The sequence below is a fragment of the Acanthisitta chloris genome, unplaced genomic scaffold (assembly GCF_000695815.1).
Source record: "Acanthisitta chloris isolate BGI_N310 unplaced genomic scaffold, ASM69581v1 scaffold22766, whole genome shotgun sequence".
Classification (NCBI taxonomy): Eukaryota; Metazoa; Chordata; class Aves; order Passeriformes; family Acanthisittidae; genus Acanthisitta; species Acanthisitta chloris.
The window spans coordinates 1-18,360 of record NW_008679268.1 but is presented as its reverse complement, the minus strand read 5'-3'; the positions used below and the strand labels follow the sequence as shown (position 1 = coordinate 18,360).

Here is an 18,360-nt window from a genome sequence, read left to right as displayed (position 1 = left end):
AAAGAGTGTTCACAATGCCCAGACACAACACAGATACATGTCTGCATCACTGCATGGTCCCTTACTGTCCAAGGATGTTTTCAGAAATAAAAACTAGAGGGTCCTTCTGTAGAAGGTGTCAGTCAGTAGAGCATTTTGACTTGGGAAAACTGGTGCAAAGCACCTGAAATTCTCTTTACCTGATTTCCACTACAAATGAGGCTGGGAGCACTAACCCTCAGAACTAGTGGGGTAATATGTTCTTTGACATTGTTGCCAGCCTAGGGGCCAAGTCAAGCCAAGCTGGTGGGAAGCAGATGTGGCCAACATGTTGGCCAAGATGTGGCCAATATTCAAGGGCTTTTAACAACAGACGAAGTGGGACACAGAGCACAAATGACCTTCTCAGCCTCAGCATTGACCCTGATTCACCTCTCCTTCAGCCAGCCACTTCAGAAAGACCAAAGAAGCATGAAAATGCAGACTCTGAACACCTATTTATAACCACACCTAAAAGCATAGCCCAATTTCTATTTCTCTTCTGTTCTACTGATCTCAAGGAGGACTGTGACTCCAGGTTTGGCTGGAAGGGCAGGTTCATTCCCTGCTTCTGTGTGGAATGGCCCCATCACACACATCAGGGTGGCCAGAGAAAGGAGACAGCACTTGCTCTGTTGCATGGCTAGAAAACCTTAGTCTCAGGTGCTGTCAAATGGCAAACATCTGCAATCAGCAGAGTTTGTTAACAAAGAAAGAAGGAAGGAAAATTAAAACAGAGAATAGAGAATACGCACAGCTAATAAAGATTTTATGTGTGTGAGCACATAATGATAAACTTGATAGATGATATAAACAAACAAACCAAAAAGGCGAGAAAGGAAACAGAATGAAAAACAAGATACACCCTGAGTGGGGGAAATCAGGAAGCCAAGCAAGATGTGGATACTGTATCTCCTAATCTTCACTCTCATACCCATATACACCAGCTCCCCACTATTTTCACCCTCTTTATGGAAACAAATGCCAGCACATGTAGGAATTCTGATTGCTAACATCATTCAACTACACCTCTCGGTGATAAGGGGCTCCCTCTCTTACAGGGTTGGGCACCATGTGTGTCCTTCTTTAGTCACCCACAAGGTTTCATAAAACCACAGAAACTTCCTGTCTCTGAGAGGTGTATTTGAGAGGGCTCCAGCAGGCCCTTAAGTCCTCCAGAGGGGCTGGTTGATAAGACAGAGAGATCACATGATCAAACAAAAGGAAAAAAGCCTGAACACCTGACTGTTCCTAAACTTCAGGAAGAGGTGGAAGAAAGAAACTGGCTTTCTGAAATCAAAACTCAATGTTTAAATCTACTTTTATGCTTTTCTGCAGCTGAAAAGAGCTGAATCAAACATGTTTTTAGACCAAGGCAGCTGGTACAATCACACCAGTAACCAACACAGAAAACTTTTGCAAGAAGCTTCTGCAAGACCTTACTTTTACTGCACCTTAGCCATCTCATTAACAACAGGAATTCTCTTGCACCAAATGCTTACTGAACGTCACTTGTGCTCCTCCCCTAGCTCATGCCTTGTCCACAGCCACAGCACCCTAGGCCACCTCTCTGCTGCCGGAGCACAGGAAAGGCTTTTCTACAACACAAAAGCTCATCACTGAGTGGTAAGTAGTCTCCTTGAGTGAACAGAGGACGCATATGTATGTACTGCAGGGATCCTTGTGGGTCCTTTCCAACCCAGAGTACTCCATGATTCTATGATTACACTGCAGCCCTCCTCTTCTGTGCTTGCAATAAGGATTTTTCAGTCTTCATGTCTGCTAGTCACTCACTCTTAGCTGCTTCAACACAAATACCTCTAAAGAGGTGGAAAGGGAGTGATTTACCTAAGACAAACTAAAAGCTCTGAAGATGACATCAGACTGGTATCTTTTCTTTACCTGTTTGTTCTGTCAATCAGAAGCAATTTTCCTCAACACCACGTTTTGCTCTGCTGCCACATTCACCAGGCTAACTGTGGTTTCCATGTGCACTCATTTCAGTTCCATATGAGGGCTGTCACTCAGCTCGGAAGAGATCTCAGACCAAGTTTTAAGGCTGAAGTCTCCTGTGATCGGCTGTGATTCATCTAGTTGGCTTCATTCAGACTTGGGGTTTGAGGCTCATACCCTTCCAGGAGCTGGAAAAATGGTGCTCATTTTCCAACAGCCTTCTAAGACTACAGTGTTATTTGGCAGCTAAGTATTTCAAGAGCCAGTACATTAAAACAGACTGTACAGAGACTTGTTACTCCTTGAGATTTCCCACTCTATGAAGTCACATGCCAGCTCCTCCAGGCACAGCCACTTCCTAACACTTTGGACCCCTCCTCACTTTTTCAAGAAAAGACCTTGAATTGTGTGGCATTTTCTTTTACCAGGGTTTTCAGCCTCACAGAAGAAGGTTTACATCTTTGCTGGAGCTAGCACACAGGCCGCTCAAACCTATGACAAATTCTTGCAGTTGCACTCTAGTCATCTGTTCTGAGATCCAGATATCAGGCTTTGCTGGGCTGCTCTCTTCTCCCTCCTTCCTGCACTCTCCAGCTAAGCTTGAAGAGGCTTTTTGTACAAGAATGTCCCATAACCCCATACTAGAAGATTTCATCTCATTGACATGGTCCCATGAAGGGGTCACATAAGGACCATGTCCTCATGCTGTCTGACACACGACAGTCCTTCTTCAGCTATACACAGCTACTAGCAGTCACAGAACAATACAGATTTTATTCTATCACGAACACTTGAGATTTCTTTAGGGGAATGAAATAGAAAAGCTACACCTAAGTGTTTACAGCCACCTAATCATGTTAGAATAGACCTACTGATCATCATGCAGGGGCTGTTCAAGTTAGTAGAAGACAATATGAGTATTGCACTGAATTGAATACACCTGCTAGTGGGGCCTGTGATGCTTTTCACAGTCAGATAAGTGAATTCACCACATGGGCAGAATGATTGGAGAAATCTGCTTGGTTGCCTGAAATTGGAAGTGGTGTATAACCAAGAAATTAAGCCAGTAGGCTTGTTTTCTAAGCCCCAGGGAAACCCAAGGATCCATCACATCAAAGCAAACTCAGTATCACTGCAAATCTGAATCAGGCATGTTAGCTCCCACCACCTGCAACACCTAAAAGGAAATGCTGTGTAAGTACACACCTTTTCTAGGTGATATTGCAAAGGGAAAAAATGCTTCTCTTGGTAGTTTTACTGAATACAGAGCTGCAATGCTTTGTCACCCTTGGAGAACATGTTAGAAAAAGCAATGCCAACCTCTTATGCAGGAGATGCTATCCCCTCCATTTCTGCTGGTGTCAAGGTGTTCTGGAATGCAATGGATCTAACCTGGCACTTGTGCACACCTTGCCACAGATTCAGATTCACCAGCTGTAGCCACATGCACCTCCTGCCTACATGTCTGGGTGTGTCCCATCCCCTGAGAGCCTGGAATCTGAGGAAAGGAAAACTGAAAACCATTGCTGCTGTCAATCTCTCCATCTTTTAGTTTTCAAGAGACTGTGTGTCAGAACTCACACAGATAATTCCATTCAGCCTCTTCCCTCAGACAGGCTGGACTGATAGCATCCTGCTTCAATGCAGACAGAACAGCAGGAAACACAGAGTGATGGAAAGTGATGTCTGTCAAATTGGGCACTTACATCTTAAGAGGAGCTGTAACTTTTAATGACGCTAAGGACAATGGCAATTCTGATGGAAATTATTTCTGTAGCTACAGTTTCAGGTGGTGAATGTATTGGCAGGAAGCAAGAAAGGGAAGAAAGTTTAAAAGCACCTGATGAATACATCTGGAGGCAAAAATGGTTTCCACACTGTGGCTGAGGTGGGAAGTCATAAACCCGGGGAGAGGAATGAAAGAGGAACTGGGATAGCATTCATCAGAGATACTCCCAGAGTAGGAATTAGAATAATTTTCATTGTCATTGAAATTGCCTGCGATCGCAGGCAGATTAGCAGGAGATTGCACGAAAATTCAGAGAAAGCTTTCAGCTGAGAAATTCTGCAGGTGCCAAACTTGTGGAGAACAGGCTATGGAGTGAGTCCCACCTGAAGGTGAGACTGAAATCCACCCGTTTCTCCTTTGGGCTGCTCACTTTGCTTTTACTATTAGCAGCACATAAATAACCATCCAAATTGTGTTAAAAATTTGGTAACTGGCTCTTTTGTATGTGCCAATAAAGAACTTGCAAGGGGCAAAAATTGTACTCATTTTTGTCACTTACTTAATAAAACAAAAATCATCCATGCAGCTAGTGGAGACACAATATCAATTACACTACAGAAACCATAACCACTTGAATTTTCCACAGGTGGAAAGTTGCTCAAATAAACAATCTGTTGAGTGATTATAGATGAGTACAATCACTGAAAACACCATCAGGTTGCAAATGACTTTGCAACAGGAAAAAACTACTAAGTCATTAGATAATTTATCCGCAGTGAAAAAATTGGAGCTGTATCCTACTTATATGGAGCACTAACAATACAAATGAACTGTGCCATCCAAAACCTGAAAAATGTTTCCATCATACTGCAGATTGGCTAACCCAAGTTGGTGGCTTCCAAGCAGCAGCAGGAGCGGATGCTGACACCCTGTTTTTCTAAGGGAGCCCCCAATACACACACAAACATTACTACGGTAAGACTGAAATGAAATGACAGATTTCCTTAATGGAAAGAACAAGAAAGTCACACATACATCACCTAAAACATCTTCTATAAATATGACTCCATCCTATACTCACAGCAGCCCAAAGAGGCTGAACATGACTATTTTCTACAGCAGCTCTCCAACCAAAGCCCCATTTCAGCTACCCTTGTAACTGCTGCCCGTCTAGGCACAGCTCCGAGTTCTTCCATCATGCTCGTGACCAGGCTTGAATTGTGGAGATGGAAAGGCATAAAGATGCTGTAACCCCTGCATGCCATCTATTCCTCTCCTCCCCTCATCCCCAGATCGTGCCTGTCCATACCTGGAAACATCATCATCCTTGCCATTCTTTTGTAAAAATCCCTGGCAGCTACACAGAGCAGTAAGCCAGCTGAGAGAGACAAGCACAGAAGATGTGTCTCACCACGGGGATCCTGGGCCCATATCTGATGATTCAGGATTGTGACAGCATTAGGAGCTTTGTACTCATAGATCTGCTCTGTGCCACACAATTTGGTGAGTTTCAAAGGCTCCTGGAACCATGTCTGGATCTGAAGAGTGACTCCTCCATTAGCTAATGAGAGAGAGACAACCTTGAGCAGAGTCCTGGCCCTTTTTCCACGGGAGCTGTGTATCCGCAGTCTCGTGGTTGCTCTTCTCTCCAGAGAGCAGCAGCGAAGCTTTCCATAAAAACATGACTTTGCACTTCTTCCATAAAAACTCTCTCTCTGCTTTGATATATGTCTCATTTTATTCCTTACAATAGTTGCACCTCACCTACCCTGGGGCTGAGTGGACTGGAGTTCTCTATTACTTTGGTGATAATTTTTATTACTCTATTACAATAGTTTCTCAGCTCAGACATGCACAATGCACAGGGAAGGGGACTCCTTCTGAAAGGTTACAGATATGACAGATGGGACTGTGGCTCCGAAGTGTGATGCGCAGTCCCGTTCGGACATAGACAAAATGTCTGCATGTGCTTCACATTTGTTAAGCTCCTTTTAGTGTCAACAGGGAAAGTGAGGCTAGATGGCAGCTTCCTGCTCTCCATTCTCTCCTTGTCAGCCCTTGCAATGAAGGAGCCATGTCTAGGAGAAAGCCTTCTGAAGCATGGAGAAAGGAACCAAGGACCTGGTCAGAAAGGTGATCCCTTTTACTTGTGTTTTCCTTATATCTGAATCTGCTGTTTCTTCATCACTCATGTTTAAATATGGGAAAAGGTGGTGAGGTCAGCTCTATGTACTGATAAAATACTGAATTTGTATTAAGAAGGCAGATATAATACAATCAGCCATCATTGAGGAAGAGATTTGGACCTTGGTTCCATCCCTTCTCTTGCTGTTTCCTATCTGGATCATCAGATGCACTTTCCACAGCCACAGGACCATCCAGGCAGATTTGCACCAGTGATGGATTTGGAATCTTTTACTCACAAGACACTCAGGTAATGGCTGTTTGGTCAAACTGAATGCAATCGTTCAGTCAGTCTGCTTTATCTGAAGACAAGCTCCATGTCCCCATGCAGCTCAGGCAGCTCGAAATCATAGTGATGGACTGGTGAGTGTCTCCTGGCTGAGCTGCAGCAGTAAAAGGCAGGTGGGACCTCCTCTTTCTGCAGGTCCCACACTGCAGACTTTGGTGCTCTATCACTCTCAGCCTCATCACCTTGCACCCCTTGTGCCCTAAGGGAAGCCAGTCCACACCCCTGGGACTACAGCAGGAGCTCCTGCATCCCAATGGCACACCAATGTGCTCCCTCCTTCCTCCTGAAGGAGCAGCTCTTTCCTGAATGCATTGCCTTTACTCATTGTTGCTGAGCTCAGGGTTCCCTCCAGCACCAAAGCTGGAGACAAGACCTCATTCCTGGTCTCTGTTAACATGTTCTGCCACCTTTTTTTCCTCCCAAGGAAGGACATGTTGGCTGATCCCAAGTATGTGTACAAGGAGTGATTAGGAGCTAAGTTGCTTTTTCCCTTTACATTGCTAAGGGTACAGGAGCTCAAGGGGGCTCAGTGCCCATGACTGCATTCACATGCACATTCCCTTCTCCCTTCCCTGTCTCCAGGCCCTGCTTCCAAGTCCAGTCTGGCTAAGCAGTGGGTTGGGGCTGTACCAGTGGCTTGAGCATCACGTCTGGTGGGGTTTGCTGTGGCTGTGCTTTCCTTTGCTCCTGGGCTTTGACACCAGCCCAGTTATCAGTGCATGTTGAGAGGTGTGAGGGGGCAAACACATGATATCAAATAGTGACTGGTTCTGCATTGCTTTTTCTCTCTCACTCTGCATTATCTGTCATTTTTTGGTAACCTAGCCTTACTCAGTACTTTCTGGCAGCTGGCAAGGTGGATTGGGCTTCATGGGAGCTCCCTTGGGCAAATCCTTCTCTCAGGTCAGCATCATGCAAACTCCAGGAGTAGTACCTAACTTGTACCAAACATCTCAGTGGGCCACTTGTGATCCACAGAGCTGTAGCAGTTCTTAGCAGCAGAAAATCTGCAGCTCTACTAGCTGACTAGCTGAGAAGGCATTTGCTAAATGGTCCTGTCTGCCCCTTGCATCCAGTTGTCAGTGCTTAAACCCCCAGGAGAGAACATAGCAGGGCCCAGGAGTCTTTTGTCCCTCAAGGGATCTCACCACATTTGGTTATGAGCACAAGCTGGGAAGGATGTGAAATGAAAACGGTTTTGAACAGGTTATCTGTGATGAGAGAATACACTGGGGTCTGCTAACACAGGCAGCACACTGGGCTAACCCTAAGTCAGAAAGGTTTGCTGACTGGGATGACCACAGTTAACAGACTAAGAGATTCCCTGCTTGGAGAAGCTGCTTCAAACCCTATTGCTCCTCCAAGTATTCCAATTTTACCGTGATTCCCAAAGAATTACCTCTGAACTGCACCACAGAACAGAGTAAGGGAGCCTAACACTACATGTACTTTTATTTTGCAACTAGGCTGAGCATTGTCACTACATCACTTACCTAATTATAGCATTTAAAACAATAACTAAAATAATTGGCTAACTGAACATTGTTTTTAATGAATGCAATTCTGCATAAAGCACATTCCAGTGGCAACAAACACACACCTGCACTTCCTCTTGCTTTGATAGGAAACAGTTTCCTAAAAACCTTCTCATCAATGGTCTGTGAATGTTTCTATGGATGACATTCTTCACAAGCTGACAAACTGAGGACCTCACGCTCACCACACCTTGGGTGACAGAGATGAACACAACTTGGGAGAGCCAAGGGATGAGCACCTCTCTCCTTGGCCTCACTGAGTATTGTCTGGCATGGGAACAAACCCTCAGACTTGATTTTGCCACTCTTGGAAGGAGCTGGTAAGAGCCTGGTGTACTACACATTCCTCTTTCTTAACAGTATGGCTCCAGCAGGCAGGGAGGGAGGGGAGGGGAAGTGCCAGAGCTTCTCCTCTGGCTGTGCAGAGATAACCCCTCTCTCTCTCTCAGTAGCTCTCTGGACAGTCCCTAGTTCTGGAAGCAAGCAGAGCTGATGGGTTATTTCCTGGAGTGAATCACTGAAAGCCCAGTAACAGCTCTGGCAGTACAAGTGTTGGGCACACATTAATTCCTGTGTCATATTTACTGGAAAAATACCAATCCTTTGGACTTGCATGCACAGGCCAAACTCTGCACTGTGCAGCCGCATCGATGCACCATTATAAAAGCACAGGGGGTTGTGCTTAATTCCTGATGATTCTGAACCATGCTGATGCTCAAGGTTTGGGTCTCATCTCTTTCAATAGGGAGCTTTGTCAGAGTGTGCGTAGTGCAGACAGTGCCACTGAGCTCTGAGCTCTTGGGGCCTCCATGTATTACTGTGATCTGGGGGAAAACAACTGCATAGGTATTTTTAGCCAAATTCTGGATAAAGTCCATCTTCTTCCACCTATTGTGATAATATATTTGTACATAATATAATATATATGTTACAGAATCAGTAGCTAAGTACATAACATCCTTTTAAAAACAGGTATCACTACAGATCAGTATGTGACAGGCCTATCTATTTTAGTATGTTTTCTTGGTACAAATTATGACAGACATACAGTAAGTCAGTAATTTTAGATTCCTTTGCATAGACATTGTCACTGTAATTTTGCCAGGAGGGAGATAATAAATCATACTTTTCCATCTGACTGATGTTCTGTTTCCCCTGTCTGATTTCAATGGCTGTATGCTATCTTCAGAGCTGGCATTGTTCATGGCTCCTTTTATTAAAGCATAGGCATGTTATTGAAATTTCTTTTGTATTATGATTTTCTATCCATATGTGAAATTGCAGAACACACAAGAAGGAGAAGAAAAAAAAAAGATAAAGCCCCATTTGTTTGAGTCATAGTGAAAAAACAAACCTGCTGTACACATCTTGTAGAGGAAAATGCCAATATTAAAATGGGGGCCCCATGCTGGCTTGAGTTAGCAATCAGCTTCTTGGAATTCATGAGCAAAGATCTAAGAGCCATTAGTGATTTGGAGGGCTGGTTTAGTACACTACCAAAATGTTTCAATAATTCTTGTTCTTGCAGTGATTAGCTTGTCATGATTTCAGTGCTTTCCAAGACTCACCAGGAAATGCAACACACAGTAAAGAATCTTCCTTTCCTCCCCACATTGTTTTCCTAGTGGTCCATGAAAGGAAACTCCTCAGCCTTAAGGTGTCGTATCTCTGCACACTCACAGTGATACAAACCACAGCATGCACAGTCCCAGTCTGCACCCTGGGCAGGGCTGAGGGACCCCATGGCACCACCCCAGGTGCCAGAGGGCAGCACACTTCTCCCCTCACCTTCCCTCTCAACGCAGGACTGCAACACACTCTTGTCTTTCACCTGACAACATCACCCCATCAGTAATGCTCTGGGAATGACCCAAGTGCTCCATTCATATTTGATAAGGTTACACTCCCAGGCTGGGGAACTGGTGCTCTGAGCAAGGCTGTAGTTTGCACCACTTAATTTCTATTTCTGGCACAGTTCTGGGGGTGGGGAACCACTTCTTGGTTTCATTGCCTCCCCTTCTCTGACAGCAGAATGGACTGTGAGATGCTGGCACAGCTGCTGCATACACACTTGCATGTGCCTTTTGATGAGAGGTCTTACTTTGTTAAGTTATATGGAGATAATTGCATTAATAAAACATTTTGAAAGAGCATTAACAAAGGGGAAGGAGGTGCCACTATTTTGAAGTAAAGGTTTCCATAATGAGCTGAGGATTAGGACGTGATAATGCTATGCTTATACAGTTCCTCATTTATTCTGGATTCTGATTATACCCCGAAGATCGCTGCTAGAGCTGTGATCCCTACTGTGCAAAGCGCTGTGCAAGAAGACATAAAGTCAGCAAGATACAGAAGCCCTTGCTGAAGGATTACAGGTGATTTGTGGACAAAACAAAGCAATGAACTTAAGATATAGTGGCAGCAAACAGGGTAAAGAAAAATAAAGTTGAACTCCAACAGTGAAATCCTGGCTCTTTTCAAGTCAGTGGAGATTTTGCCCTAGAAGCAAAAAATTTCCCTTTCCTGTTTGGCTTGGGCTTTTCTTCTGCCAGTGTGGAGGTCTGCACAAGGGCAAAGATGATTCTCCCATCCCTCCACACTAGTGCATGATGCAAGGGACCAATATTTGGCCACCATCTAGGGACTTTTTGAGCAAGGATAGGTTTGGGAGCAGTGAAGGTGGAAGGGGAGAGGACAAAGAGGTGGAGAAGTCATTGGGAAGGGTAGCCAAATGAAAGGCAGCAGCTTTAAGGCAGAGGTTAATGACTGGCAGAGCCAATGGCTGGAAGAAATTGCAGCTCTTGGCAGAAAGCATGTTGACCACTGAAGAGCACTCAAAAAATGTCATTGATGTTCAGTGTTTTCCAAGCTCAAGTTCACAACTTGTGCTGGTTTGGGCTGAAGTAGAGTTAACTTTCTTCACAGTGGCTAGTATGGGGCTATGTTTGGGTTTTGTGCAGAGCACAGGGTTGATAATGCAGAGATGTTTTTGTTACTGCTGAGCAGAGTTTACACAGAGCCAAGGCCTTTGCTGCTTTCTGTACTGCCACACTGGCAAGGAAGTTGGGGGTGCATGGGAGATTGGGAGGAGACACAGCTGGGACAGGTGACCCAACCTGACCAAAGGGATATTCCATACCATAGGACATCATGCTCAGTATATAAGGTGGGAGGAAGAAGGAGGAAGGGGGGACATCTGGAGTGATGGTGTTTGCCTTCCCAAGGAAAACAAATTATAATGTCTTCCCAAGGAAGACATTATGTGTGATGGGCCCTGCTCTCCTGGAGACGGCTGAACACCTCCTGCCCGTAGGAAGCAGTGAATTAATTCCTTGTTTTGCTTTGCTTGTGTGTGCAGCTTTTGCTTTCTCTATTAAACTGTCTTTGTTTCAACCCATGAGTTTTTCTAGCATTTACCCTTCCGATTCTCTCCCCCATCCCGTTGGTGGGGCAGTTTGTGAGCGGCTGCGTGGTGTTTGTTTGCTAGCTGGGGTTAAATCACGACACAACTGCAGGTTGAAGCTGCTCTTCTGACCTGAGCACCACCAGGAAGGCCAGGTTGTGACACCAAAACCTCCTGCGCTCCCACCCAAAGGATAACTCAGCCAATGTCCTGCCAGGCAAATGTGGATATTTTAATGACCGTGCTTAGAAAATTTCTGCCATTGCCTTGAGGAAGGATGGCACCAGGGTACCAAAACCCAGGTCACCCAGACTCACTCCTGCAGGGAGAGAGAGCAGTTCCTGCCTATCAGTCTAAAATAAAGAGAATGTATAAGATGTCAGCTTGACAATCACTTCTGAACCTATCATTCATCTCCCAGAACTTGTATTTTGCTACACATCCACAGGGGTCCACAGAAGGTTTTCTGGATATGCCTCTGTTGGGTGGTGAGAGATCTAGGAAGTTCAGAACTGATTATGGACTTTTCCAACTGACCACTTAATCCTCTTCCAAGAACTCCTAACTGTGGCTACAAATACACTTAACCATGTAGTAAACTGCATTTCTCAAACATGGGTAGGTGTGTGCTCTTCTGCCTGTAAGTTATGCAAGAGAGTAAAAACTAATTAGCACTCAGGGAAACTGTTGTCTCACTGACATTTGCACGATTTCTCCATCAGCTGCCAATGAACATCCATCACGCCAGCGGAACACTGTCTCCTTAACTTTACATCACCTGCTGTCTGGGAACATTCATTTAAAACACAACCATGTGTACTTACATAGAGACCACTCTGAGTTGTTATTTGCTCGTTTCCTCTCTCTGAGAAGAAAGGGGAGGGTTAACAAGCTCTCTGGAAGGTCTCTGCTCCTACAGGCGAGCGCAGAGCGCTTGGGACTCATACCTTAACCTCCAGGACTGAAATCAAAACAAGGATGATGTGTGGGAGAAAAAGCAACCTGCCAAGTGACCCCAGGAGTCCCTGCCAGATCCCTCTGGAGAAAACAGAGAGACTTGCAGCATCCTTCACACCTTCCCTGCAGCCACTGCAGCTGCCTGTCACCCCATGCTCCCTCTGAGAGGGTGCAGAGAGACCAGAGTCAAGGCCAACAAAGAGAGAAGCGGAAAATGAGATGGGAGAGAGATGGACCCCAGTAAAACCCACAAGACCTTTCTCCTGCTCCATAGGTATCAAAATCCTGACCACCAGGAAACTATATATTAGACATATTTGAATCCGAACTAACATTGGAGACTGCGCTGACCTTTCCTTCAGAGGCGTCCAGGTGGAACTGCAGCCCCAGCCAAAGTTGGAGATAAGTCCCACTCACATCAAGGGATAAGGCAGGCTCTGCATGGGCAGCTGGGGCCCCAAACACACCAAGGTCTCCCAGGACCCATAAGAGAGCTATGAAGATGCTATATGGGGTTACTAACCCATCTGTCGGGGACACAAGGCTTTATAAAAGGACACAAGAAAAACTCCTAATGGGTTTAGATTTACAACTGAACTTCAGCTCAGCATTTCAGTTGTATGTGTTAATGACTGAGGGGCACAAGCATAAACATTTGGACAGCTGTCTAAGCTACATGGCTTGTTGTCATGTTTGTATTTTGTGTTTTTGATTGTTAGGAGTCAAAAAATCAGATGTACAAGATCTGTTCACTAGAAGACAGCTAAATATTCACGGAATGGACCTTTACAACTACTACTTTACCCTGAGAAAATTGCAGTTACTGTCAGTGGTAGGAGAAAAGATTAAATCATATTTGGATTTCTCACCCCAAACTTAAGCAAAAATCTAGAAACAATACAGGAAAATTCTCCCAAATGGAAATCTCTCACAGATTTTGATGTCCTAGAGAAAAAAAATTAATTTGGCAGCTGGAATCTCTACAAGATGAGTCAGTCCTGGCACACACACACAGACACACAATTGCAAAAGATTTTCACATAGAGGCTAATTTCAGCTGAAACTAAGCAGTGACAAGCACTTCTATAGATGACGATTTGGAACCTACATACTAGCAAAAGTAAATCAAGTGGGTGAAAGGGTTCTGAGGCCACATAAAACGGTGCCTCTGTTTCCACTGAAAGCAGCCTGGGTTTGAGTCAGAATCACTGGAGAAAGCCTCTCCTCTTCAACTTCAGTGCGTGTGGAATGGATGTGAGAAAGTTTGCAGACTTTATAAATTCAACAGGATGAGGGAATAGCAGAGCTCAGAGACTGCAAAACCTCTGAACTACTCAGAATTTCATCTGCAGAGATAGCAGGTAAAATCTTTATTCTGTTGAAGTAAACAGCAAAATGCTTGGATGCCTCAATAAAGTCAAGACTTCAGAGCATCAGTTTCCTGAATCTTGCAGCTCTGTCTTTCCCACAGCATTTATAAAATCATAGTTCACAGGTGCCCCTTTTTTTCTCCCCAAACACCCCTGGAAGTAATCTTCCATTGCCCTACTCTTCTACACTACTTAAGAGGAAGAAAAGAATTTCACTGTTTTTTTCTAGGTAAACAGATGGATTTCCAAAACATTGTTTTCTGCCCTACTCCACAAGGTATTGAGCTCTCAGCAAAACACAGGTCCAGGTCAAAAGCTTGACTGTCAGCTAAATTAAGTCTGAAGGATCTCACATTAGTCCTGGACAGAAGGTTACTGTGTGTGAGTGGTGTGACACCATCTACTTTGTGTTTCTCAGAGGATACGGAAGCTTTGCTTCCCACACACCACCACACAATGTTTGAACACAACAGCAAAGAACCAGATTGCTCCTAACTCTCTCTAGCAGCCTTTCCCCCTAGAAAGCCTTTCCCTTTCCCTCTAGGGCTTATCTGTTCTCAGGGTGTAATTATTTCTTTCAGGAGAAGTGAGTACCACTTTTGTACTTAATTTACATGCAAAGATACTTTAATGACAAAATGCATCTCCTTATTCTCCCACTGAATTCCCTTCAAAAAGAGTCCTTATCACTCCCACCTAAGAACCCGGCTATGTGTCAGAACCACAACTAGATGGGACACCTCACTACCTGACAACACAACAGTCCAAATCGGATCACCGAAGCTTGATTGTGGGATGAAGCTGGGCTAGGCGTTCCTAGGGCAAGAAGAAACTGTTAGTTCAGCAGTTCACAAGATCAGCAAATTCACATTCCTCAGTGAAGGAACAGGTCGATCAGGATGGTCCTCAAGGAGATGTTATTCAGATATTTGCTTTGCCTTGTGTTTGTGACATTAAACTGCCTTGCCCAGACTGAGTGACTGCAGCTACAGATGGACAGAAAAAGATGAACATAAACCACACATGATGGAAGAAAGGAACTAACTACTACCCTCACTGAAAAAGGCAGTTTCTGGGAAAAAGGAAATTGTCATCTATGTCACCAAGAACTTGTGAAGTACACAGACCAATGTGAAATAATTTTCATTGTCAGAAGACAAGATAAACTGGCCAAGGGTGTATAATGAGCTCAGACACACAGCCAGGAAGAATTATAGGCTGTTGTTAATTCTGGAGGTCCAACTCTTAAAGCCACGTGACCTGGGAGAACAAACTTGTGTGTCCCTACAGCTCTTGCAGACCCCGTTCTTCACCATGAAATGTTATTTTCCTTGGCAGAATTGAAAACATGTGATCAAACTCATTAGAATGAGAGATGCAGGCTGTGCAAAGGGTAATGGGTTTTGAAAATCTGGTCTTATTTTTAACATATATTTCAGAAGGATTTATTTACAACATTCCTAATTGGAACTCAACCACTACAATGAAACCCCATACTTCTTATTACTTGAGATGGTCATCTGCCTAGGAATTCATCTTCTCCATCTAGACAGCCTTATCACAGCTGAAATGAAAATATTAAATATAGTTTACCATCTACTTATTTGCATTTCCATACAGTTATGAGTAGCAACTCTCAGTACCATGCCATCATTTTCTGCTATCCATATTGGAAAAGGGGTCCTTAAAAAGCACTCAGTATTGGTTTACACATCATTGGTAGTCCAACATGATCCATACTATGAGGAAAGGAGGTAGATTCAGAGGGCTGGCAATTCCCACAGGGGCTTCTGACCGACCTCTCTCCCTCAGTGAGGGCACATCAGGGGGAGGTGACACCTTTTGCATGAGCCAAACCTGTATCCCAGCTAACAACAACTTCAGCTCTGGCATCCATCAACAGCAGTAAGCAAATACTGAGTGCCTTTCAGAGTTCCCAGCAAAAGTACAATTCCTAAAGCACACTAATATCAAATACTGAAGAAAACGTTTCATACCTTAAATTCCTCCAAGATTTTGTAATTTTTCCCGTGATATTCACAAAAGTTTTTCACTTCTTTGCATTCTGGACAGCATCCATTGTGTTCCACTTTTGTACACTTTGGGTGGATTTTAGGGCATTCTGGTTGATCACAAACAGGTCCATCCTCAGTACAGACACAGGGACAGTTGGAATGTCCCGGGAAAAAACGTTCTCCCAGTTTGTACACAAAGCCACTGTCATCCACACATCCCTTCCCCCGGTAGTCATCAAAGATCAGATTGTCATTACTGGAGGTCTGGTCCCCTTCATCAGCAGGGTAGTCTTCATGATTGATGGCAGCTGGAGTGACCAAACCAGGGATTACAAACAGAAGTATCCAGGCTTCATGGATATGAAGAGCCATTCCCGTCCTCAGCTTCTCCATGGGACCTCAATGCCAGATACAAACAGTTGATTCCATAGGGAGACCAGTGTTGTGGTCTGAAAACAAATATTTTTAAGTGAGACCAAACTCAAAATTCAGAGAATACTGGCTTACAAAGGTCATAGTTTCAATCACCACCCAAGAATAAATCAGTTTTGAAACTGCACAGATAACTATCGCTATTTCATTTGAATTAAGCCTCTTCTCAATTTTTGCCAAAGAGAACAAAGCATATGAAATACGCAACTCAGACACATATGCCTGGGAGCACATGCCCACAAAACATCTCTGAGGGAATGGTGGCTCACAGAGTCATCTAATTTTTATTTTCCTCATTTGTGCAGTTGAGTTTTCAGATGCACCAGGAATTAAACTAGCTGCCTGAAATCACAGTGATGGGCAGCTCAGAGGGGTTTGAACCCAAGTTCAGCATGGTCTAAACCTCCTGTGATGGCCACTGTCCCTTGGTGCTACAGATGGTGCACAGCCCACTTCACTGAACTGGGGTGGGAAACCTGGGCTGAAAAAGGAGTTAAGCACAATCTGCCGTCAGATCTGCGTCCGATATGGAAGATGGTGCTGGGTAAAACTCGGTCTGCGAGAGGTGGAATAGTACAGCATTAGATATACAGCATTTATAAAAAGGGACCACCTGGGCTATCGACACAGTACCTCCTGCAGCAGCTATGTATGATCCCAGTAGAAGCAAAAATGCAATTCACCTTCTCCATTATTCAGCATTTCAGTAATTCCCAGAAACGCGGAGAGCAGGATGTTAAATGCCTGCATAATGCATGGAGCCACTGAAATGCGTTTGCCTGATTAAACTGGAGCCTTTCTAAAACTTTGGGAGTGATGCAGCACGGCCCGACCTTCAGCAAGCTCTGCTGAAGGGATTGAGCGTAGGATCGACCTGGAGAGGGAGAGGAGCTTCGACCTGACCCCCAGGAGAGCTGGCGCCGTGGGTGCATTCTGCCCACAGTGCCACATCACCGCCACCAACCTGCCCAGACACCACCAACAGCCAGTACAACCCCAGCAGCAAACTGGTTTCTCATGTCTTTTAAGAGAACTGGGCAAAGTATCACAGGAAACTTTTAAATGAGATGAAATATTAGCATTATCTGGATTGCAGAACTACGGAGGTAGATCCTGGCACAAACCAAAATAAAAAGGACTGTTGCGATGTGTGTGTCATCCCTTCCCTTCCTCCGTTCCCAGGGCATGCACATACAGACACACACAGGATACACAAACATGCATTAACCTACACACACGGCAAACACGTACTCCCCCTCCACCCCTCGAGGAGGTATTTTTCATGTATCAGGATTTTTGGTGGACTGCAGATGCCCGGCAATTAATTCTCCCTTAATTGAAGCAAAAAAAGTAGCAGCAGGAGGAGAAAGCTTTAATCCTAGAGAAGCAGCTAAGGGATCCTGTTGACAAAGCAGTTTATCCAAAGCCACAACAGAGGGAGACACCGGATATTACACAAGCTTTATCAAATTCAAAAAGATATCTTCTTAATTGAAGTACTAGCTGCGTTTCCATCACAAGGACTATGCACCCTGTTGTTACTCCTATCAGCAATATCTATTGTAACATGCTGCTTGGAAATCAAGCGATTCGTGCAGATACAGCTGCTTTACATATCCACAGAGCAGAGAATCTCCCCACCTAAACGCTACAGGTAGGTTGCAACATTGCAGATTGGTGTGCATTCAGGGGGAAAAAAAAGCAGAAGCAAATGAAGTAATTCATGTCCGAGGAAACGTAAAACAATCAAGATAATTTGTTGGAGTCTGATGTGGAAGCTCTCCTATATATACACACATATATATATGTAAGTTCTCCACAGATCAAAAATAAGAGCACTGTATTTTGCTGAGATGTCCCACAGCAACTCATAAGCACTCGGCTCGGCGGCGATCCTGGAAATCAGACCGACTGCAGATGGACAGATTTCAACAAGTAAACAAATGCTGCTCAGCTGAGAATTAGTTTACAGCTTGAACTTTCTCATCATTTCTCATGCTGAGAGAGCCCAGGATCGTAGGTAAGTCCCTGAGTAAAACGTTTCCATCCGCCTTCCCTCACCCCAAGTGAATAATTCACACTTACCTAATCAGGCTCGATCGGAAAGCTGAAAGGGGTCACAGGCCAACATGGACTGAAAGGTTAGAAACAGCTTAGTGAAAGCAGTTCCTCCGAATCACATTTTCGGTGTTGACTCACGGACAATCCCTTTTCCTCCACCTCCCATCGCAAACCAGGGGAGCGCGGCAGCCCAGCGACCACAGCATGAGAGCTGCGCTTTACCCGGCGCCGAGGATTCAGAGGGAGTAGCCGGTCCGGGCGCGGGGATGCCGCGGACAAACCCCGGTGCCAGCAGCAGAGTCATCGCGGCGAACTTGGGCTGGATCTCCTCAGGTCTCGGGGCGGGGGGGGAAGAGAAAACAACCCATCGCTGTCCCCTCCCTGTGCCCGGCCGATCTCCTGCGGCTCCAGATT

General features: G+C 44.8%; 1 protein-coding gene across 1 annotated transcript in view; it reads right to left on the bottom strand.

Moving 5' to 3' along the window:
* Nucleotides 1-15,846, bottom strand: part of VWC2L (von Willebrand factor C domain containing protein 2-like) — a 49,078-nt gene extending 33,232 nt beyond the window's left edge. The window contains exon 1 of the mRNA XM_009077226.1: nucleotides 15,436-15,846. Within this exon, the coding sequence (XP_009075474.1) occupies nucleotides 15,436-15,846 (411 nt within the window). The remainder of the gene's footprint in view (nucleotides 1-15,435) is intronic.
* Nucleotides 15,847-18,360: the final 2,514 nt, after the last annotated feature.